We start from the raw sequence: 25,110 nt of genomic DNA, 5'->3' as shown, positions 1-25,110 counted from the left end.
CTTATGGCATCTCCAGCTGAGAACAGCCTCTCAGACATGGTGGAGAATTCCTGTACAGGTCAAAAACGCCACCTTCAATCAAACTTATAGCATGCTATGTGTGCAATCATTTCTGTATACTGGTTGTATTCCTCCACTTTGCAACAATCACAAGTTGCCCTGTTGTCCTCCTTTCTGGTGAAATGTAACCAAACACTGAGCACTTGTGCCGCACGGGTGCCATGTTTCCTCCTGGCTGCACTGGTAAACGTTGCGTGATGATGGCATTCGCGCCCCCTGGAGGTGATAAGGGAATCGTTTTCAAAATTGCCAAACGATTCCAAGGAAATGAAACATTGTGAACCGGCTCTCAACAAGAACCGGTTTTCGATTCCCTACCCCACTGACGAGGATACAAAAGGTTCTCGAAAAACAACAAAACAGACAAACACTCACAGTGCACGTTTCAGGTGTATTCAAACTATCGTTCATTTTCATTTGGCTCTTGTGAGTGTGTCGGTTGTGTGGGTCCACAGAGACAAAGGGATTACACTCATGTAATCCTGTTATTAAGAAATTCCTTTCAGTCGCTCATAAAGCGTCTTCTGGAGCAGAACATGTCCATTAAGAAAGGAGCGGCGCACAAACGCCGTGCATCCTGGGAGTTGGTGTTCATGTCGACACGGAGCGACGCTAATTGGATCTTCTGCCGCAACACACTGACACACACATACTAAGGTCAGGATCATCCCAGAGTGACAGATCCAAACTTTCTTGGCAACATGTTGAACACAACATTCAGCACTAAATCTCTCTCCCAGTCTGCACAGCCACTTCCTAAACCAGCAGTGTCCCAACTCTTCCATTGAGTGTTGCCACAAATAGATTTGGTCCTACGTGTTCGCCCTCGCTTATAAGCACAGTATAATGGGTGTCTGTGAATGTACCTTGTCGTTCCAACTACGCACAGTAGATGGCATTGTAACTCTGCTTCTTAACACACCTCATACACACCTGATCTGCCAGAGAATAAGAAGATGTAGCAGGAAGAATCAGTGTTGCCAACTTAGCAACTTAGTCGCTATAGTATTCAGCGAGTATTCAGACTGTATTCAGTATTCTGGCACCGTAACCTATATAGCAAGGGATAGCCTTCTTTTATTATGTTTTATTGGTGATGTGTTTGTTTTTTTTAACGTTCTATGAACCATGTATGTGTCTGAAATAAAGTTGATAATGATGATGAGACCCCTTTTGATTCGCTTTTTCAAAAAAGTGACTAGCAGCAATTCTAGCAACGTTTTCCGCTTTTATTGGACACTTTTGGGGACACAAAAAAAACCAAAACACAAAACGAAGCGACAGAAGAAAGTTTGCTTGTATTTGTAAACATATTTGTTTTAATTTTCATGTTTTTGTTCACGTTTTGTCTCCCACAATGTCCATAAAAATCCATGCATCATGTCCAATTATGTCAATTAGATGATGACGACACATAGCCCCCTCTCCCCACCACAAACACTAATAGTACAGGGTAGTAGTACACTTTAGTGTAGTATCTCATAATATATCTCATTTCCAATCAATTCATTTTATTTTCACAATATGTAGAGGAACAATAAAAAAGGGGCTGCGGGCGTAATATGGCCCCCGGACTGCACTTTGGACACCACTGCTCTCCATGCTATGAGCTTTCATAACCTGAAGCAGGCTGGGTTATTTAAAGGAGGACAGTTAACATTTCATTGATTATAAACATGCTGGATTGGATTGGTTAGACGCTTTCACTCTGTTTAGGGTGAACGAAACAAACGCACCCTGAAATTAAAACATAGGGGGCAATAAAGGAAGGACGTTAATTTAGAAAATATTTAGCGTTGTCATTAATCTCAATCTTTGATGGCGTTTTCATTATGCACACACACACACACACACGCACACGTGCACGCACGCACACACAGAGTGCGAGGACTGTAAAGGCTGGTGTGACTTTGCAGAGAAGTCATGAAATAAATGGATGCTGGCTGGCAGCGTAGAGAATTAATGAGAGCATTAAACATGAGCTAAGTGGGCTAATAGTACAACTTTAATGAGACCACCGCTAACGAGTCCAAGAATGATGAAAACATTCTCCGCTTTCCTCAAATGTTCCTTGCTTCAAACATGGCTGCTATCCCATCATAACACACCTCACTACAGAAACACACACACAAACGCATTCCCTGCTTGTCAGATGTTAAGATGACAAATGAACTGTTTGCTGCTGTGTGTGTGTGCTGATAGAAGTGATTTATTAAGGAAAACAAAACACCGGATGCCAAAAAGAATCACATGATGTTCACCATGGAGGAGGTAAGAAGGAGCTAAATCACACGCGCACACACACACACACACAGTGAAGCTATGTGAACACAGTTTGTTGTGAAAGAGCAGCAGTTTTGTGTGTCTGCAGCTGGATCAACACACTCCTCACTGAATGCTGTGTGTGTGTGTGAGAGAAAGAGAGAGGAACCCCAGAGGAGCAGGAAGTGTGGGATCAATACACACTTGTGTCTCAGTGGCTCAAATCACTAAAGCTTCTTCAACCCGCTGACTCTGACACACGCACACACGCACACACACACGCACACACACATGCACAGACACACACACACACACACACACACATGCACAGACAGAAACAGAAGTTTCAGTCAGCTAGCTTTAGCATGCTCAACAACAAAGGGCTCAGAGAATGCTAACACATCAATCCTGTCCGACAACACACAACATGACAACAAGACCACGAACGTCTCACACACACACACACACACACACACACACACACACACACACAGACAAACAACTTCATGTATTGTGACTGAGTCTCCTTTGTGGTCTTGGAAAGCATGAGCGTGAAAAATGATCCAAAAGGATGTCGTTCAAAGTCATAATAAGTCATTAAACATGTTTGAATTTCATTGAACATGTATGAACTTCATTTGCCATGTATGAGCATCATTGAACATGTATGAACTTCATTTACCATATATGAACTTCACTGGACACGTATGAACTTCATTTACCATGTATGAACCTCAGTGAAGACGTGTGAACTCATTTTACCATGTATGGACGCCATTGAACATGTATGAACTTGACTAAACCGTATGAACCTCAGTAAACATGTAGAAACTTCACTGAACATGTATCAACTTCCTTGAACACGTATGAACTTCATGTCTACTTTCTGCATCATGTCACACTGGCTAAAGTGTGAGGTGGCCATTTTCCCAGCACGCCCTCACACGATGAGCCAGCACATCCTGATGACACTCACGACACACACACACACACACACACGCACGCTTACAGAAAGACTACACACTCTTTCAGTGGTTATCTCATCTCTCTTTCAGCCGCCAAATCAGACTACAATGGCACTCTTTGAGCGTTTAGAGCGAGGACCCCAGAGGAAGATAAGCTCGGTGTCGACCGTCCCAACGCCACGGACAATCCCGCCTCCCAGTGCATTATGGGAGAGTGATAAGGACACAATGGAGCAGCACTTTTATCGTGTTTCTCATGCTAATACGTGCACGTTGTGTTTGTGGAGTGTTTCAACGCTCTGTTAATAACCACTGTGTGTGTGTGTGTGTGTGTGTGTGTGTGCATGTGGAAGACCTTTATTACCTCCGCCAAGTATGAAAGCAAGTTGGTGTGTTATTAGTTACCAGGATGTGGCACAAACTACAGCACATAATCCCAAATGTAGCTTTTTTGTGCGTGCATAGAAAGTCATTGACTAGACCTGCACATGAGAATAAAAAGACAGAAAGTAGAGCATGATGGGAATCAGTGGGAAAGGGTATTGATGGAAACACAAAGAAGAGATGAGGTCTTCATGGAGGTCGGTTATGGAGGAAGCAGTGCATGACGGGAAGGACCCGGGTATATACAGTATAGTGTATATCCATCCATCCATTTTGTAATATAATTTATAATATTGCTAATAAGAATTTTATAATGAATAATAATTATATATATTATAAATATATATATAATATTATGAATAATGAATAATTTCACGATGAGTACCCTTTTTTCTGGCTTGATCACCTGCCCTCCAAAATGTCTGTGCACGTGCCTGGTAAGGAGAGTCTGTGCGGGGTGTTAGCTTGAGCTTAGCTCGTACTCCTCTGTGTCTTCCTCGCCTTTGTTTACATTCTTGAAGTCGCTTGCAAGCAGTTCCACCCGGCTGGTGTTGTGTGTACACTCCGGTACTCTGGAGATCCCAGGGACGAGTCACAGATTGGTGATAAAAACACTGGTGCTGCAAAATCCAAGATCCAACATCTCTTGTTGAGTGTAAACTGTTAAACCAGACCCAATCAGAGCAAAGTATAATAACTACAAACCTGCAAATCTGGAAGAGATACTGAGCTTCGCTATGTGAATGCGCCGCATCTTGTGTGTAATTTTCAATTCTTTAACATAAATGAACCCGAATTTTCGTCAGATTTTGCTATCTATAACAAAAATAAAAACACTCTATGTAAAAATGTAATGCTCGGCAGAAGTTGCGGGCACTCTCATGTAGGCAGATTGGTACATGACATTTTCATATGATTCGACTCAGAGATTGATCGTCAAATCAGACTCCCCCAAATCCAATTGTTGAATAGTGGAATATTCTAAGGCACCCCTAGATATGATCCAAGTTTTTATTGTAATTTTATTGTAATTTAAAATATTTTAATGTAATTTTACCCTAAGGTCAAATTTGTGTTTTCTTGTTAAAAAATGTACATTTTTGCGTAGCAGGTTATTGTGTGCTTTGTGCATAATTGTTTTAAAAAGGTGACTCCATTATGAATTCATTTTATTGACATCTCCTTACACAAAATAATTTGAACGTATCATTGAGGACTTCTTTCAACTCTTTTTTAAGAAGGTAGAACTGCCTGCAAGTACCCTCTCTCACACACACGCACACACACACACACACAAGGTGACAGGTGTTGGGGCGTGGGGGGGGCTCCACAATGAAAAGAGATTTGCACTTAAATGAAGACTTAAGTGAGGCGGCGCCATGGACATGAAATCACATGATCCTTCTGTCTTCATCCCTCTTTGCAGCTGAGAGGAAGACCAGGGCGGTGGGGAGAAGCGGGGTGGGAGGAAGAAATGGATCTGTGATGAGAATCAGAACGAAGGAAGGAAGACGACAAGGAAAAGAAATGAAGAGGACAAGAGGACAGGAAGTGGACATAAAAAAGACAAGAAGAAGAAAAGAGGAGGAATAAGATGGGGTCTGTGTCTCAAATGGAGTATTTGCATCAGTACATTTCAATAAGTACATTGTGTACACTGTGTACTTAGTTCTTGAGTGTGTGAATGTTGACAGTGTAGTGCTGTGCTGCCAAATCTATTACTGCCTTTGTGCACTTACCTGAAATGACATTCACAATATTTACCTTTTTCTTTTTCTGTTCACTAGGGAACCTCGATTCCTTTTACTGACTCAAGCCTTTATGAGTCAAACACCGAAGTCAATCAGGCACTCAGGTTTGAGCACTCGAATCACCCATTGCAGAGCATATGTACAGAAACTTGTTGCAGCACAAGTTGCAGCACCTGCACTCATGCACTCGAGTCTGTGATGCAGCTCAGGCAGGAAGGGGAAAGGAGAGTTGATTTGAGGCAGGGACCAGATCTTTTGCTTTTTCCATGGGACTGATACATTCATAAAAATGCAGCCGAGAGTAACACTTTCACAATTAGTGACATGTCAAAGGGACTGTATGCAATTACATTTTTTGTAACCAAAAGATATGAGAACACCCCCGCTGTTCTTTGTCATTCTCAATTCCGATGCTTTTAAGAGACAGGGTCATAAAAGTTTATATGAGTGCGTTCTTTTTGGATGGAATGAATTGTAATCAACTTTTTATGAACTCTCAAGTTTCTTTTTACAGGAGTACACTTTCACAAAAGATGTTTACTTTTGAAAAGTAGTATACTTTGTTTGCTGCCTCAATGTTGGTGTGAGCCACATGTGTCAAACTCGTGCCATGGAGGGCCGAGACACTGCAGGTTTTCTCTCCAACTGGTTTTTCCAGCAGGTGATTTAATTGATGAGTGCCTTCCCTCAAATTGAAATAGGCGATGATCATTAAAATCACCTGCTTTGGTGATTTGGTGAAACCTGCAGTGTCTCGGCCCTCTAAGGCACGGGTTTGACACCCCGGTGTGAGCTAGTTTTAATGACACCCTTATTTTGTTAAAACAATTAAACAGGATATAGCCCAAAGCGCTCTGTTTTGAAGGCCGGAAGTGAGTGAGTTGAGAACGTCCCTTGACTGTTGCTAACAGTGACTTACTGTGCAAATAAATAAGCTTGCCTAGCCGTAGTTGTAGCGCCTGTCCTTTATTCACACCTACTGTAACTTCCAGCTAGCATCCTGAAACCCTGGGTTACATTGGCATGAGACATCATTTATTGTTTGACTTCAGTGAATCCGATTGCTTAGAGGAAGTTCGATGTGGCATCTTTCATTAAAAATGAAAGACAGAAAGTGTTTCTTGCGTCATACATTTATTCGATAATTAAATACAAGCGGTCAACAAAGGTAAATATATATATATATATGTATAAAAGGTTGCTGGTTGGTCAGTGTGAATGCACTTATACACTCAAAAGACTAAGTGTAAGTGCACAAGTGCGGCAATTGAGACACAGCAAACGTGTATGTGCTCCTGCTGACTCAGCATGATTATAAATCCTGTCAGTTGTTGCTTTATATTATTTTTATGTTATTAGGTATAGACACATACGAATACATGAATGTAGAGCTATTTATTCTGCTGTTGGTCACAGGAAACAAACAGGAAGTCAGGTGATGTCCCCCATGACTAAGCCATCAGACCCCCTGGGCTCCATCCCGCCTGCTGCATGCGAGAGGATGAAGGATTGATAAAGTCGTCAAGTCTGTGCTCTAGACATTTACTAAACACGCCTCGCCCCCTACCTCCCCTCTCTCTTTCACTGCAGAGCTGTCTCGCTCGCCCCCTCATAGTCGCATCATTAGCAGCGCTAATTAACCCTCATTTGTAAATAAAGCAGCCAAACATCACTCGCACTGACTGTGCGTGATTACACTTAAAAAACAAAATATTCAACTATTACAGATGTAAATGTTTAAGTTTAGTGTTCATTAAGTTGACATGATGTGTTAATCTATTAAAGCAATCAATCAATTGAATGCAAAGTGTATTAGTGAAAGTAAATCAAGTCTTTAACCAGCGGCAAAGAGGGTAAACAATGACATCACAAGGTCAAAGTGGTTTAAACATTCCTCAAATTCCACAAGAGGTTCCCAAGAGGCTTTCAAGGATGTCTGGAATGTTCAAGTGAGTGTTTCAACATAGCGTCGCAGTCAAAGTGAGATGCATTCAAGGACACCTGTTTCCCGCCTCTCCTGACAAAGACGCCCGCATCCTCTGTGGCGGACGCCTCGAACATCTTCAAGGACACCTGGCACTTCCTCAAGGGGCTTTTATTCAAATTCTCTGCGCTCTTCAGGGAGTCCGCAACGAGAAGGTCGACTATCGTGAGCATCGATCCAACGTGTCGATAAAAATGATCGCCCTTATTTGCATCTAATGAACTTCATTAACATTTGTGCGTCTCAGATGTTTAATATTCCGGAATGTTCTGACAGCCAATTGGACACATAATCAGCCCCGCCCCCTTCAGTCGCCCATCGGCTCCTGATGCAGAGGACACTAGATGAAATTTATGACCAGTTTGCTTCAAAGCTTCCTGGGTCACGACCTCGTTTGTGTCACATGACATCAAACACACACACGTGCACACATGCACACACACACACTTCACACGTCAATAAAACAAGCATCAATTGTGATCCATGGCGGCATTGCTGATCTTTTTACTGTGTCTGCAGCATTAACGTAACGACCTGCTGTAAATCTGACCAGGAGGATCAACGAGAAGAGGTGGTGATGTTCTCGTGAGTGGAGAGAAAAGAATGAAAGGACAATAGTCTCCATCTTGGCTGTACTGCATAGCAGAATGAGAGGGACTGCGTAATCTCTGCCTCCTTTGAAGCAGGGGGTACACGCAAACCAGAAGAAGTCAGCAGCAGATCCTTTCACGTGTTCAACGATACCGTCTTTGTCCTCGATGATGATCGCTGCGTTTGAGCGGCTTGGCGCGGCCATGCAGCCAATGTTGATTTCTCCACTTTCTGAACATTTTTACCACGTCTAATTATACTTCACTTTTCACTTTCCTTTTCTTTGACGCACTGCCATCGGAAAAGTCTGCCTCACGCGTGGGAGACATAATCAGGGAAGAAATGTTCGGTAAACAGAACAAAAGTAGCGTTGTCCTTCCTCAGTGTAGCGACGCATGACTACGTATTCTTTTGTTTACATGCGCACGTAACTAGTTCTCTGTGTCATAACCACAAAACGGCATAACACTAAACGTTGTAACACAAAACATGATAACACTAAACGTTGTAACACAAAATGTAGTACGAAACACGGGGTAACGCAAAACACGAGGACGGCCTGTATACTTATTGAAGTGTACTGATAGAAGTGTTCCAACTGAGACACAGACCGGTTGTCTTCAAAGGTTGAAAGTGGTGACTATTATGGGCTGTATGAAGATGGAGTTTGACCTTGTGTGACTTTTGAAGAAGTCGTAACAGTGAGCAGACGACATCAAATCAAGTTTCTTCTTGCTGTCCTTGACAAGGTCAACGTGTCTCCAACACTTGGACTTTCAAAAGTGAGTCAGACTGAAAGAAAAGACTTTTTAAAAAAGACTTCAGAAGAATTGAGCAATGGCGTCGAGCGGCACGGCGTCCTCGTCAAGGTCGGCTGCCCGCCTTACCTCCGCCTGTGAAATGCATGAGGAGGTGCCGCTGCGTGAGCACAACAACAAGCGTCTGAATCCCGACACACTGTAGCGGAGCGAGCTGAGGAGGGGGCGGGTCAGAACCCCCGACCCACCTCCCGCCATTGCTCGCGCTTGCAATGCATGAGGAGCGCCAGCGGGCGCGCACGTGATGGCCCGCACGAAGCTGTGAAGCGAGTGAGTCCTTCGGCGGGTCAGAGTGTGGACTTCTCTGCACGCCGCCTGCCAAAGACCACAGCGCCTCCCCCCCACTTTAAATCCACCACAGTCACCTTTAACCCCGCCCCCGCACACCAAGTAGCTTCATACATTTCAATGGCTGCAGCCCGTCAAGTGTCTAGACAGCACACACACAAACGCACACGCACACACAGTACATGTGGATGAACACACACACACGTTCATGACGCACACTGCTACATATACACACACACACACACGCAAACCCACACACACACATGCTCTTTTGATCACAAACTGTTCAGCTCATTATTATTATTTCTATTATTATTACTATCATTATAATAATATTATAACAATAATAATAATTATTATTATTGAGACTGTTCTATTTGAACTATTTCTGTTTTTGACTTTCTTTTCTACATTAACTAGCATTGTACTAAATGTAATACGACAAATACATTTATCTACAAAGCATAAAACATTAAGTTGAGCTTTATTTTCAATAATTTTGTTCTTCGTGTGTGTGTTATTGTGACAAACAATTGTCGATCACACAAACACACATGATCAAAGACTTTTTTAGACAATGTGCACTGCACAAATTAGAATAAAAAAGAAAAAGTCTTTTTTTTCTCTCATTTTTTCACCTTCACCTCCTTGGCAATTGTTGTCCGTTTACTTCGTTATTTCTACATTTCTCCATAACTTTGAGCTCCTTTCTCCTTTTTTGGCACATTTTTGTCCCCACACACACACACACACACACACACACACACACACATGCGCGCATGCACACAAACACACACACACACACAGAGTCAGTCAGTATGAGTTGTTAAAGATATTATTTCGTTGTAATGACACGCTAGCTCAGGAGTCGTAAAATATGAATGGGCCAGTGTGCGTGTGCGTGCGTGTGTGTGTGTGTGTGTGTGTGTGTGTGTGAAGTTCAGCAGGGAGGCTCAATTAACTGTGACCTTCCTCCGTTGCGCCCTCCTCCTCATCATCATCCTCAGCCGCCCACGCTGGCCCGCAGTGACCTCATGTAAATGGCCGACCTGCCGTCCCCAACATGCACACCATGGGGGGAGGATGAGGAAGAGGAAAAAAGTTGACATAAAAGATGTGAAATGATCTTTAAGAAGATTTAAACTTGAATTATGGTAAGATTTAAAGCTAAATAAACATGTGGACATGCAAATTTCTTCCGGCGGCTGTCCTGAGTCATGTGACAAAACCTTGGCTGTGTCTCAGCTGGTGCAACAAGTGCTTACACTTATTGTTTTTAATGCATAAGTGCACACTTACGCATTTACACTTAGGCTTTTGAGTGCTTACGTGCACACATGCGCGCTTACATTTAGTGCTTTGCGTGCGTAAGTGTGTTCACACAAGAAGTACGGCAAAATGCAATGCACTGTCAGTATCGGGACGTTGCACTCAACACACTCAAAATGGTGAGTGTGTAGTGATGGACACTTTCCACCCTCAATAGTTGCAATCTTGGCTACGTAGCGGAAGGGGAGGGACCAGTGACGTTCCTTTGGAGTTTAAAAAAATGTTAATATAGGTTGCTCATTAAGAGGATAACCAGAAATACTGAAATACTTTACTATAAAATACTAATTTTGAAATACTTCTTGCTACCATTTACTAATTTTTTGCATTAACTGAAAACATCTGTGGTCATACCTTTTGTATATGAAGTACATACCTACTAAACTATCCTTCTCAAGGAAGAGTTCCGCTACTTTGTTGTAAAAGTCTGATCACCTCCTGGTGAGCTTAGATATATAATCCTCCATCTTGAAAGTCAAATTCATTTACTCATTTAGCTCGGCATAAACATATCATGTCATATCATATCATATCATGCTGCTGTCCAGATGATGCTGCTGTCAAAAAAAGGCAGGCACCTTCCAGCTCACGCAGGCCGCCATCCCTTCAGGATGGAGCGAGTACTGCAAGCGCTTCCCATATGTTTTATTGTACAATTAGCAAGAATAAGTATATGGTGTATAATGAATGTTTCTGCAACATTCCATTTTTGGCGACTTGCTGGCACACAGAAATGGGCAGGCAACATGATCCGACTCAGTGCACTCACTGAGTGCACTCAGACAGTAGGCAGGGCTTGCGCACTAAGCACAGTGGCCTCATCTCGGGTATCTGCCCTGTATTTGATCAGGAAACGTGCAAATTCAGCATTTTTTTAAACAAATTTTTCTTTTTTAATCGATTGGAATCATACAGAAAATACATTTGTCATATAGTTCAATTGACAAACATTGATATTTACATTATGTTATCATTATTCGTCTTTTTAATTTTAACACCTGCCTCCTCTGACCACAAGTCACTTGAGTGGTTGCAGTACACGATAAAAAAGGAGAGAGGAAGAAGAAGAAGAAGAAGAAGTGTCCAATGACAGCAATGGATTTGGAACAGCAGTACACTGTGAAAATTCACACACTCAGTAAGTACTAAGTGTACTGACAGTGGTATTCCATTTGAGACACGGCCCCTCTAATGTCCCTCACCATCACACAGAGTTGGATGTTGTCCATGTTTGGACGTAATGGGGCCAGATTTCTGATGACTAATTTGGATGTTCTATGTTCGCACACACAGAACAGTCAGACCAAGTTGGGGGAGGACATTAATGTTGGTGTCTGGATTGGTGGGCTGGTTTTAACTCCGCCTCCATCACAGGAGGTCCTAGCGTGTGTTGACGTGTCATGGTGGTGCCTGCTGGAGAGAAAGTGAAGGTTTGTCGGCATCCATCAGCTTTTGTCGACCTAAACACCACGTGGGCGCATGCAGATATGGAGGGAGGAAGGGAGGTGGGGGTGGGGGGGTGTTTAATCAGTTTAGTAAATTAAAGAAGAAGGCTCATCACCCGCCTTCCCCCTCCTCACTCTGTGTGTCTATCTCGCCCCTCCTCCCCTTGGATTAATTCCCCGTCCATGATTGATTGATGATGTCTATCAAATAATTGATTAATTGTCACACGGGTCCCTCAAGCAAGCCAACGTTATCTTGTTCTTTGGCTTTTATCAGCCGACGTAGCGCGCCACAGCGAGCATGTCGTTGCCGTCTTCCCGCCTCATGTGTCTGCTCTTCCTTTAATCACCCCACTGCCACCACCCCCATCTTCTTCAGCTTTAAAGAGGAAAGACATTTTGATAATTTCTTTACAACTTTAACGTGAGCTGGTAATGGCAGCGGTAAGGTGAGGGGAAATAAAGACAATAAATGGCACTGATGTGTAATGTCATTTATATTCTTAAAAATGATGATATATTCATATTTATAACCATACATATTCATATATGTAGCTACCATACATAATGGTAGGGATGCTACGATCAGGGTTTCATGCTGCCGAGTTCGATACCGATCATCCATGAATGAAATCGTCTGATACCGATACTGATCACATGGATTAATTATGCATTTTTCAATTTATTTATGATGCGTGCTGTTGGTCGGGGGGGGCGTAGAAAGGGTAAAAGTCAGGAGACTTCCCTTGACTGCCAGGGGGCCCAAAAATAGGTAATTACTAATAACATTAAAATGAGTAATTAATGGTGGTGGGGGGAGGGGAACGTGATTTTTTTCATGGGACCCAGAATTTGTGGCTGCACCCCTGCTAATGGCTATATGATAGGAAAAAAGGAACCATAAAATCACCTTCATTTAGACAAAAAGAATTACAAAAAGAATACTTACTTTTTGAAGAGAACATACATCACTCGTGAGACGCCTTCTTTAAGGAGACTTGGTACATTGGTGGTAAGTGAAAGCGCACTCGGCAAACCCGGTGTCTTCCACCGCTGAGAAAGGCTGGTCATCTCGTCCGATGAATTAAATTATTTTTCGGGTTATTAGCTTAGCCTTCTGACTGTCACACACATACAGGCGAATGTTGGTCACATGGCTGTGTTACTCGGTGTTTGTTCCTTAATTGTTGTGTGAAATTAAAGCTTTTTAACGTGCTACCCCTGTAAGTATGTGGCATGTGTTGGGAGTTAAATTCCACACGACGGACATGACTGTTTTTGTTTTGAAGGAAAGTGGGAGGGTGACGCTACCCAAAACGTTAGTTAGGCCAAGAAAAAGCACAAAAGGATTGTGCAATAGTGCTAGCCACAGTGATGGGCTTTTCTGATCGGTGTTGAAAGGCATTTATCGGCATATGCCGATCACATGATTTTTCACGGAAATTGGCCAATACTGATCGGTGGCCAATCGATCGGAGCATCCCTTTATAATAGTATAAATATATACAGGTATATATATATAATAATATGATATTATAATATATATGCCTTGGATATATATTAGGGCTGTGAAATGATTTAACATTTTAATCAGATTAATCACAGTTTTCAAATTAATTAACCATGATTAATGTTTTATTGTATTTTCTGAACAGAAAGATAAATGACAGGACGCCATTATATATATACATATACATATATATATATATTTGTATGTGTTAACAGCTCCAAATGAACTGAAAATGTAAATTAAGCTAAAAGATACCACACGTCTGAAAATCAATTTGTCTAACGCTTGTCTCTTTAATATTAGCAGAATATTTGAATCACACTCTTAACCGTGTTATTATGAGCCATAAGGGGTTGTGTTCAAAGACACCACATAATTTAAGGTGAATTATGTCCAGACATTTTGAGTATAGATGTTTCTATGGGATTTCAGAGCATACTAAAATGTAGCAAATTGTTCTTCCGTAGTAAGAGTTACGTTAGTGAATGATAAAAATGTCCACTTGCTTTGTCTTTCTGTTAATGTACACCACACACACACGCTTAGTAAAGATATTGTTGTGATGTTCAGAGTGTCCCTGAGGAGATAACATATATGGTGTTCTAATTACACTGCTGTTGAAGTGTTCAGGTCAGAGTAAAGTTATACAAGACTCCTTTTCTGGGACTGTGTGAGGATGCTATTGTTGCATTTGGCTCCTGTCAATGAGGAGGAGCAGCAGCTCTACTCCGGGTTTTCTCAGTGCTGCTCACCCTATCTCTGAGGGAGAACAAAGCCACCTTACAGAGGAGACTCATTTTGGTCGCTTGTACCTGTGATTTTTTTCCTTTCGGTCACAACTCCTCCACCACGATAAGGTGGTAGCTCAAAGACGAATATTATTATATATGGCATATAATAATATTATATCTACGATATATTAGTACATGCCGTTATCACAGCTGCAATGCAAACATGTTGAACCTAAAAAAAATCATGTAGAAAACTGAATGTGTACAGACCAAAACAGACTTATAAAAAGTGGCACACGCATATCTTACGCATATTCGTGGTTTATCAATCTCACCCTGTGTAGAAGCGTGCATACACAACTCTGCCTTACGTCGTGCCCTCCCCATGCCTCCACTTCACCATAGAAGGTCAATGCAAAGTGACTCATGAATGCAGCGTCCATATTTAATCACCCTTGATTGCATTGTTACGGTGGCCGCTGTCATTCTGAATCACTGCTAGTGAGAAGATGACGGGGACAAAAAAAGCGGAATTTCATGGAACTGGTGGAAATACTGGAAAAAGTATCATACTTGGAGGATGCAGCAGTGGCGTAACGAATAAAAGAAAGATGATTGAGTGACAGCACGTCCGCTGTCATCAGTGTGTGTGGCACTTGACGGACCAGGACAAACTAAAAAAAGTAGTCAAATATCAAGGTATCCATTTCCATTTTTATCGAGCATGTTTGTAACATTTTTATGTCACTGATGCCACACAAACTCATCATCTGTGGAAAAATAAAATGAATAAGTAACTTTATCCACACAAATAGAGGTCATGGTAACACAGATAAATGCTGGTATTGATGACATACTTGACATATGCAACAAAAAACTTATTTTTGATAAATTGTCCAAATAAAAGCAAGCACTGAAGTGCCGAGGACATACTGGGTAAACTCATTTAATTTTTGAATTGCTAACTGGATGTTTAATATCACTAATGATGATAAAATACATAATATTCTCATGATGATAAAATAAAATGATGAAATATATAAGCACTGTGTATTTTTACTACACTGGTAATGATGCGTAATGATGTTTATGATACTTTAGGGCTGCTACCACGACTATCAATCTATTTACAGTCACCGGTCATATGTTGATGAGCACATATAATATAGGATATTTATAGACGAGACCTCTGAACATGAAGGTACAGTTGCAGTACACATTTCAGCCACATGAGAGAGCTCTACTGGCCACGTTTGTGCTATGCAAAAAATACAAAAAGATGTAAGCATGTTATAGGTAACTCTTGTTCTCTAATAAAAACAATCACCATAAAAGCAAATGCTCAACACAATTTATCAGCAGCCAGAAGCTACACACACACACACACACACACACACACACACACACACACACACACACGTACAGCTCATCAGTAACAACTTATTAGCATCATCAAGGTCAAAGCTCTGACCTTCAGGCAGCCTCTAATAAAAAGAGTCAGTGGAGAGTGAACCAATCGAGACGCAGCACTCGTTAGCAAGCTGACAATGAGCTGTTAGTGACAAACGCAGACACTCATGCACACACACACACACACACACACGCACGCACACACACGCACGCACGCACACCAACAGAAACGTGCGAGGAGTTGATGAGATCGTAAATGAAAGCTAATTTGTAGACAATTGTCTTTGTGAGGATATGAGAGACAATTAGAGCCCGAGTGATTGATTGGTCAGGAAAGAGAGAACAGATTGATAGAAAAAACAAGTAGACTACATAGATAGAGAGAACATAAATAAGTAAAAAGACTCACCTGTGACAGGCCAAGGTAGATGGAGACGGTCTCAGAGATGTACAAGAAACGACCTTCCTTGTTTAGTGCAAATACAAAACCATCCAGAGACTGAAAAAGACACAAAACATAAACAATGATTAAGGAAACTGAAAGAGCAGGTGTCAACAAGCGAGTGACAGGTGTCATCGAGTTACTTTCAGATGTGATTCCATTCATACCTGGTGAGATTGCGTTAGTATCAGGTTAACACGCTATCATTTCTCATTTATTTCAGGTGTGAACATCTTATTACTAGGTGTACACATGCCAATATCATGTGTTTATGTGCCAGTATCAGCTGTATACGTGGTAATATCAGGTGCATTCATGCCAGTATCCGGTGTATACATGTCAGTATCAGGTGTAAACATGCTCATGTCAGGTGTGAACATGTTATTAGCAGGTGTATACATGCTAGTATCAGGTGTATACGTGTCAGTATTAGGTGCACACATGTCAGTATTATGTGTATACCTGCCTGTGTCAGGTGTTTAAATGCCAGGTGTATACAGTACATGCTGGTATCAGGTGTATAGGTGCTAATGTCAGGTGTCTGCATGACAGTATCAAATGCATATGTGCCAGTACCAGGTGCATATGTGCCAGTATTAGGTGTATACATGCCAATATCAGGTGTATACATGACAGTATCAAATACATACATGCCAGCATGGTGTATATATGCCAGTATCAGGTTTATACATACCAGTACCAGCAAGTATCAAGTACTGTATATACAGCGGTGTGAAAAAGTGTTTGCCCCTTTCCTGATTTCTTATTTTTATGCATGTTTGTCACAATTAAATGTTTCAGATCATCAAACAGATTTAAATATTAGTCAATGACAACACAACTGAACACAACATGCAGTTTTTAAATGATTTTTTTTATTATTTAGGGAGAAAAAAATCCAAAGCTACATGGCCTTGTGTGAAAAAGTGATTGCACCCCTGTTAAAACATAACTTAATTGTGGTTTATCACACCGGAGTTCAAGTGGAAAAGGTTATGAAGCCATTTGTAAAGCTTTGGGACTCCAGCGAACCACAGTGAGAGCCATTATCCACAAATGGCGAAAACATGGAACAGTGGTGAACCTTCCCAGGAGTGGCCGGCCAACCAAAATGACCCCAAGACCGCAGCGACGACTCATCCAAGAGGCCACAAAAGACCCCACAGCAACGTCCAAAGAACTGCAGTCCTCACTTGCCTCAGTTAAGGTCAGTGTTCATGACTCCACCATAAGAAAGACACTGGCTAAAATCGGCCTGCATGGCAGAGTTCCAAGACCAAAACCACTGCTGAACAAAAAGAACATTAAGGCTTGTCTCAATTTTGCTAGAAAAATGCTTAATGATCCACAAGACCTTTGGGAAAACTACTCTGTGGTCTGATGAGACAAAAGTTGAACCTTTTGGAAGGTGTGTGTCCCATTACATCTGGCATAAAAGAAATGCTGCATTTCAGAAAAAGAACATCATACCAACAGTAAAATGTGGTGGTGGTAGTGTGATGGTCTGGGGCTGTTCAGCTGCTTTAGGACCAGGAAGACTTGCTGTGATAAATGGAACCATGAATTCTGCTGTCAAAAAATCCTGAAGGAGAATGTCCGGCCATCTGTTTGTGACCTCAAGCTGAAACCAACTTGGGTTCCGCAGCAGGACAATGATCCAAAACACACCAGCAAGTTCACCTCTGAATGGCTGAAGAAAATCAAAATGAAGACCTTGTAGTGGCCTAGTCAAAGTCCTAACCTGAAACAAACGCTTAATTGCAGTTGTTGCTGCTCAGGGTTGCCCGACCAGTTATTACGTTTAGGGGGAAATCACTTTTCCACACGGGGCCATGTAGGTTTGGATTTTTCTCCCTTTATAATAAAAAGTTTCATTTGAAAACTGCATTTTGTTTTCAGCTGTGTTGTCATTGACTAATATTTAAATTTATTTGATGATCTGAAACATTTAAGTGTGACAAACATGCAAAAAAATAAGAAATCACTGTACATGCCAAGTGGATGCAAACAAGTATTTGATGTAAATGCGCCAGTGTCAGGTGTATACAGTTCAGTATCACATGCATACATGCCAGTATCAGGTGTATACAGTTCAGTATCACGTGCATACATGCCAGTATCAGGTGTATACAGTTCAGTATCACGTGCAAACATGCCACTATCAGGTGTATACAGTTCAGTATCACGTGCATACATGCCAGTATCAGGTGTATACAGTTCAGTATCACGTGCATACATGCCAGTATCAGGTGTATACAGTTCAGTATCACGTGCATACATGCCAGTATCAGGTGTATACAGTTCAGTATCACGTGCATACATGCCAGTATCAGGTGCACACGTGCTAGTATCAGGTGTTAAGGCGTAGGCAGTCATTGCTAGCAGGAGAAGAACCAAGCAGAGTGTTTACTTCTTTATGTTGCGTGTTTGTTGTTTCGTGCGTCTCTACACTTTTCACTGTTTCTCTCCTGAGTGTGTTCATTGTGTGTGTGTGTGTGTGTATGTGTGTGTGTTAAGGGAAAGCAAGATGATTGTCTGGTGCATCCTGCAGAGCTACACAGCATGAACACGTCTCCTCACATCACAACACACAACTAAGTCTCATCACACACACACATACACGCACACAGTGGTGTGTGTCTAATGGTGTATTTATGTGAAGATCTCACCGTAACACTCAACGGGTGCAGTGCAGCTCACACACACACGCACAGTAGGTGAGTGTTGTTATAAGGCGATTGCAGCAAGTAAGCTGACTCTCACGAATGTGTGCACGTACACACACATAAACACACACAGTCAGGCAGGTTAATTACACATGCTTTCCTGCTGACACTGTGTGTGCGTGTGTGCTGATAGCTAATGACATGTTAATGGTCAGTGTGCCTCATCAATAACCCTCCATGTTGACACACACACACCTGACAATAGTAACTTCACATCAGTGGTTGTGTTGCTGTATTCATGATGTTGTGGGGTTTTTGCCCACTTCCTGTTAAAAGCGGATGTTTATTGCTGAGGTCTGCACTGTGACTGGAGTAAAGATCACAACATTTGCTTGACCTGGCCCGGCCTGAAGTACGGATTCTATTCCACAAACCACGTTCAATCGCTGCTAACCAGTCTCTAACGTCTCTAACGGGCGACCTTCAAAGTGATTGTCTTGCAACAGGACACATTTTTCAACATTGGGCTATTTTTTCTCTTACTATTACAAGTATAACTTTACTTTCTTCAGATTTCATCATTATTCTTGTAAAAATACTGTTCTTTTTCCAGTTTTGCTGTTCTTAATTTTCTTATTTAATTGTATTTTTAGAAAGTGCCGAGGGACGAAAAACAACCCAAAAAACAGCTGCAGGCTGTAATTTCCTCCTGGGCCGCACTTTGGACACCCCTGGGCTACATAATCTAGTAGTCTACATCAAGGGTGTCCAAAGTGCCAAATTAAAGGTAAAAATGTCACAATATGAGAAACAAACACATCAACGAAAATAACGCCCAATTTTTGGAAAATCTAGTTAGGAAAAAGTTGTAATATTACAACAGTAAAGTCAAAATATTATGAGAAGAAAGTCATAACATTACGAGAGAAAAATGAACAAAAATACAGTAGAAATACTGTTAAAAAATAGCAGAAAAGTGTAACGTACGGAGAAAAGATAATAATAATAATAATATGCTTTGTCACTGATAACACAAAGCTGAGATGCAGGATGTCTCAGAATATCTACATGGGCTGGGTTTAAAAAATGTAAAAGTGGCACCCCCATTCATTGATTTGTCAGCCTGTGGCCCTCAGTGGAAAGGGTTTGGACATCCCTAGTCTACATGAACATCCATAAACAAGATAGTTGGTGGTTCGAACCCAGCTTCCCCCATCTCGGTCAGTGCTGTTGTGTCCTTGGCCAAGACGCTTGACCCACCTTGCCTTCAGTGCCGCCCACACGGGTGTATAAATGTCACCGAATGTTTGGTGGTGGCCAGACAGGGCGTTGGTGCCAATTGGCATACACGTTTCTGTCTACGCAAGGACAGCTGTGTCTACAGATATAGTTTACCACCATCGGTGTGGGACTGTGGACTGAATGAATAATGCCTTCTCATTGTAAAGCACTTTGGATGTCCAGAAAGGTGTTAGACATCTCTCCAATCACTTATGAATTATTCTTTTTTATAAATGAACATCTGACAAAATGCAATGTTTTGTGCTAAAAATACATTAAGAATACAGTTGGACTCATGCAGTATGTTAACGCGACAAGATAAGCGCCATATTGTACGCTAACCTGAACATATATGTAAAATTTTGGTGTATATTTACGACATACTCCGAAAAACACGCTAACCGGGGCGTATGCTAACCAATGCTCCGCTGTATCACTGAATAATTTATATAACATATCAAATGTCACACATTCTCTGTTCCTTTCTCTCCCTTTAAGAAAGGGGCACCATTTTAAGCACAGAAACTGAACAGTAACAGATAACTGCTAAGACACGCAGAAGGGTTAAATGATGAAATGTGTAAATGTAAACATGTGATGTTCCGTCATGTAATTTATTAAACATGTTCAAAACAAATAAAACCATTAGCATTACCATATTGTGTTTGTGTCATGTTGTGTAGCTCCGTGAGGTTGCGCGTGTCGTTGATGACTTCCTGCTCCTCCGAAGATTTGAAGATAATCACAACGCATGTTTTTGTTTTTGGACTGCTTATCTTATGTGGTGGAGGCAACATGCTGCTGCAGGTGAGGGGAAGCTAATCTGACGGATTAAAGCGGATTAATTAGAATTGTAAAACCAGTTGGAAAGTGTGTGTGTGTGTGTGTGTGTGTGTAAATGATGCTGATGTATACTGATAGGATGTACGTAAACACAAAATAAGTCATGGATGTAAACAACCATAACCTTGAGGAATGTTTCTGTTCCCATGATGCTTTGCTGAGGTCACACGCTAACGTTTGTTTACTGCTTCACACCAGGAAACACTTCCAAGGTTAGCAGGGTCACTGAAAGTTGGGAGGATGCTAACAGACTAGCCCAGGGGTGAGCAAACCTATTGACTTCCATTCTGAAATACGGCCATGGCAGAATAAAGGATACGTAAGCAAGTAAACAAACAAATGAGTGAGTAAGAAATGGTCATAGCTTGGTTTATTTGGAACATGCATACAAGGTTACATTAAAGTACAGTAATGGAAGAAATGATTAGACTACCCTTGTTTCTTCAGTTTTTGTTCATTTTAAAGCCTGATACAACTACAGGTACCTTTGTTTGGACAAATATAACAATGACAAAACAAAAATAACTCATAGGAGTTAATTTTTTTGGCAGTCCAATGTAATGCAATATTTATTGTCATAATATTTGTCCAAACAAATGTACCTTTAGTTGGATCAATAACCTGAAGAAACAAAGGTGGTCTAATCATTTTTTCCATGACTGTATATCACGTTTACATCTCTACCCCAAAGATTGTCTCATTCCATGGGAAGAGTGGCCACTAACAACCTGTTTTGCCACCAAGCAGACAGACAAGCAATTGTAATACGGGATGGTCGTTCACCAGCCATGCCCGGCAACAACCACAACAACTGGTGGGACACACCGACCAGAGACATACATAGGGAGACTCCACACTTAAAACTGAAGAAGCCTTCAACCTTTGCAGATTCCCATGACCTGCATGAAAGAGAAGCTCCACAGACACTTTACAGTTACATATTTCAGCATGCCTTTCTCTGTGTCACAGCAATTACTGCTAGTTTGTTCACTGCCCGTGTTTGACATGGATAAAGGTGTGTAATAGTACCTAAAAGAGATATGTTAATATAGTTTGCAGATAGCTTTTATAGTAATACAAATAAATCAATAAAGAAGTAAGGTTGACAGAACATTTTTTCGGCAGTAGACTGTATAAGAATACATACATGTGATAAATAATAAATGATAATAAATGCCTTGATTGAATAATGATAACACCTGATAATGATAACTCCTTATTAACAAATAAGATTCAGGATAAATGATATACTTAGTAAATGATATCCTTAGTAAACAAACCCCCACTCTGCTTGGTATCGAAGCCTTGTTTCCTCTGAGCTTCTGTGACCCAGTCCTTTGGATTACCGTGACGGCATGGATATCACTGGAAAGCACAGAACTTTCATTTTGGCAAACTGTTGGAATTGTTTCAAAATGCGCAAATGGTTCAAACGGCACACCCTGTAACAGCTTCGGTGTTAAAGGTTTTAATAAAATCATTTGGAAAAGTTAAACAGGCCGAATTAAAAAGCTTAAGCTTAAAAGCTTATGGCCTGCGTGCCGTAGTTTGCCCCTGCTTGGGCTAGCCACAGATGTTTTTTTTAGCTACATTCTGTAGCTGCTTGCAAGGAGACAACATAGAGGACATGGCGAGCAGAAGTAGCGTGAGACATGACGCGTTTACATGTATGCTCTGTGATAGCATTCAGGATGAGAACTTTATGTCGTCGCAAAGACGCCTGGCCGCGGCAGCTGCTGGGCCTCAATAATATTCATGAGCTATCTATCAGCAAAGAAAGTGAAACCAATCAGACGAGAAGGAGAGGAAGCAGCAGATCCAGAATCAGCTGACCTCCGCCTGTCAGCTGGGATATTGTTTCTGTGGCCCGCTCTTGTTTCTCGCTTGTATTTGCATATTAATAACACACACACACACAGGGCCTCAAGGTGTGTGTGTGTGTGTGTGTGTGTGTGCGTAACAATTGGACATTACCCCAGGAGTTGTACACTAACACACACACAAGTTAAGAAAACAAGCAGAATACCAACACACACCTCATCGTCTCAACACACACGCACACGCCACGGGGCGCGCGTGTGTGTGTGTCTTTGTGAAATCACAGAGGCTCTGACCGCCTCCTAGTAATTATGCTAATTGCCTGGATGCCCTTGCCTTTATTTATGCACGGCTGCTAAGATAAATAAAAGGAAATTGCTTTGGATCTAACTGTATTCATTTCAGCATGCTAACTAGAACGCTAACGCCGCTCAGCCTCCCGCCCGTGTGTGTGTGTGTGTGTGTGTTTGAGCAAGTGAGTGGTTGCTGCAGATTTGTTTACCCTTCACAAATTCTGCAGGTAATTGCAATTTTGATTGTGCATTTATTTATTTTATTCATTGTGTGTGGATTGCTTGTATTGAGTTAATAGCACTGTGGCATGTGTGTGTGTTTCCTATCTCTGGTCTGTCACAATAAATGATTTTGTTCTATTAAGCAGAATTAAATGTTTAATGCTTCCACAACTAAACTAACTTCTTGATCGCAAACATTGTGAAGACACTATGTACGGACAAAAGTATTGGGCCCACCACAGGAAGTCCAGCTGACGAAATTGCAGAGTCTTTGCAGCAAGAACAGCTTCCACTCTCCTGGGAAGACTTTCTGAAATATTTTGAAGCGTGTCCATTTTTTATGTTGGACCAGTTCTAGTGCCTTTGCACCAAACTCCTTAACGGACCTTGGTTTGCGTACTGAGAAAAGAAAAGTTCCCCCAAAAAACTCTCAAAGTGTCCCCATGCAGTTGGATGCATACTAGGGATGCTGCGATCAGGGTTTTATGCTGCCGATTCCGATACCGTTCATCCATGAGTGAAATCGTCCGATACCGATCCCAAAAACTCGAAAACTCACCATACTCCATCAAGCGTTTATTCTTCAGATGCAGTTGAAAGGCATTTATCGGCATATGCGCGCCGATTTTGATCTAAAACTGCGGTGTTCAAGCTTTTTCCAGGGAGGGCCACATATGGAAAAGTCAAAAGATTTTTATATTTTTTTTCATCTTGTAATAAGGTTAAAACATTTATTTATAGACAAAACTTTGTGTTATTATTTTTACCCATTGTTTCATTTTTTCAGGGAGGTGGGGGGTTGCTTAATTTAATTTCTACAATCTGCAGTGAGCCAATAAATAACAAGCTGTGGGCTGCAAATGCCCCTCGGGCCGCACTTTGAACACCCCTGGTCTACAATGTCTTATTGTGATGAAAAATGAAGACTGAGGGACAACCACTCTAATCTACGCTACTCTAAACTACTCTAATCCAACCTCTCATTCATTCATTAAGCGCTGTGTCCATATACTTTTGTCCATTTACTGCAATGTATAACAGCTCTCAGTAAGCTGCAGTACAGCTCGAAACAACATGTTACACAACACAAGGATGCAAAAACACACACTCACACGCACACACACATGCACACACACATGCACACACGCGTCTAATGAGGACATTCAGACAGTAAAAGAAAGAAGTGCAATTGATTAGCGAGCGCTGCTGAATGCTTCTCCCTCCCTCTTTGCTTCCCACCTTCTGTAGATTACTGCATCGATTCACTCATGCACGCACACACACACACAAACAGAGCAAAGATGAGGCCATCTTTTAACCATTCAGAACAGGCGCTTTAAATGTTACTGTTGAAATGCCTTTTAATGAAAAATGGAGAAACTGTTTGTGTGCGTGCGTGTGTGTGTGTGGGTGGGTGTGTGATGTACGGGAAAGCGACAAGTAAAGAAATAAAGCGAGGAGGGGGTGTGATTTAAAAGCCATTTGAAGATGATCAATGGAGGGAAAAAGACATTGGGGACAAAAAAGAAGAAAAGAAAAAAGTGAAGAGGAAGTGAAGATAAGCTCAAAGAAGACTTATCCAAGTGTCCATCTTTACATGACATGTTGTGGTTCTTTTAGGTTGCCACCTTCCCTGAGTGAAGCGCTGCATTCTGCTTTCCCACCAGCAGAGGACGACAATCTTGGCACGTTTTTGCTAAGAGCAGTGGATCTTTATTTTTTCACCAAAAATAGGCATTTTTTCTCCACAGAAAATCCATCTCATTCACGTAGTAATTAATACATGCGTGATAATACTGGTAAAATATACAGCATACACGTACCGCTGTTACATTTTAAAAAGCCCACAAATTTAAATGTTTATGTCTTTATGCTTTACTGATAACGTTTGAGACTTCGCACATTGGTCGGTGATATTTGAATGTACCATAGTTGCTGTGAAACGCAAACGTGAAACTTACACTGTATAACTTCTCCACTGTGACTCCAATTCCATCTGTTCACGCCCTGGGTGTTG

The 25,110-nt window shown here is 41.5% G+C and overlaps 1 protein-coding gene across 5 annotated transcripts in view; it reads right to left on the bottom strand.

Moving 5' to 3' along the window:
• Positions 1–25,110, bottom strand: part of LOC129193059 (neuronal PAS domain-containing protein 3) — a 179,858-nt gene that overhangs the window by 20,985 nt on the left and 133,763 nt on the right. For all 5 annotated transcript variants that reach the window (XM_054797664.1, XM_054797665.1, XM_054797666.1 and 2 more), the window contains exon 5: positions 15,938–16,027. In XM_054797664.1, coding sequence (XP_054653639.1) covers positions 15,938–16,027 — 90 coding nt within the window. The remainder of the gene's footprint in view (positions 1–15,937; positions 16,028–25,110) is intronic.

Source organism: Dunckerocampus dactyliophorus, chromosome 13 (assembly GCF_027744805.1).
Source record: "Dunckerocampus dactyliophorus isolate RoL2022-P2 chromosome 13, RoL_Ddac_1.1, whole genome shotgun sequence".
Taxonomy (NCBI): Eukaryota; Metazoa; Chordata; class Actinopteri; order Syngnathiformes; family Syngnathidae; genus Dunckerocampus; species Dunckerocampus dactyliophorus.
The sequence above is the reverse complement of the archived record's forward strand: the minus strand, read 5'-3'. Positions and strand labels throughout refer to the sequence as shown.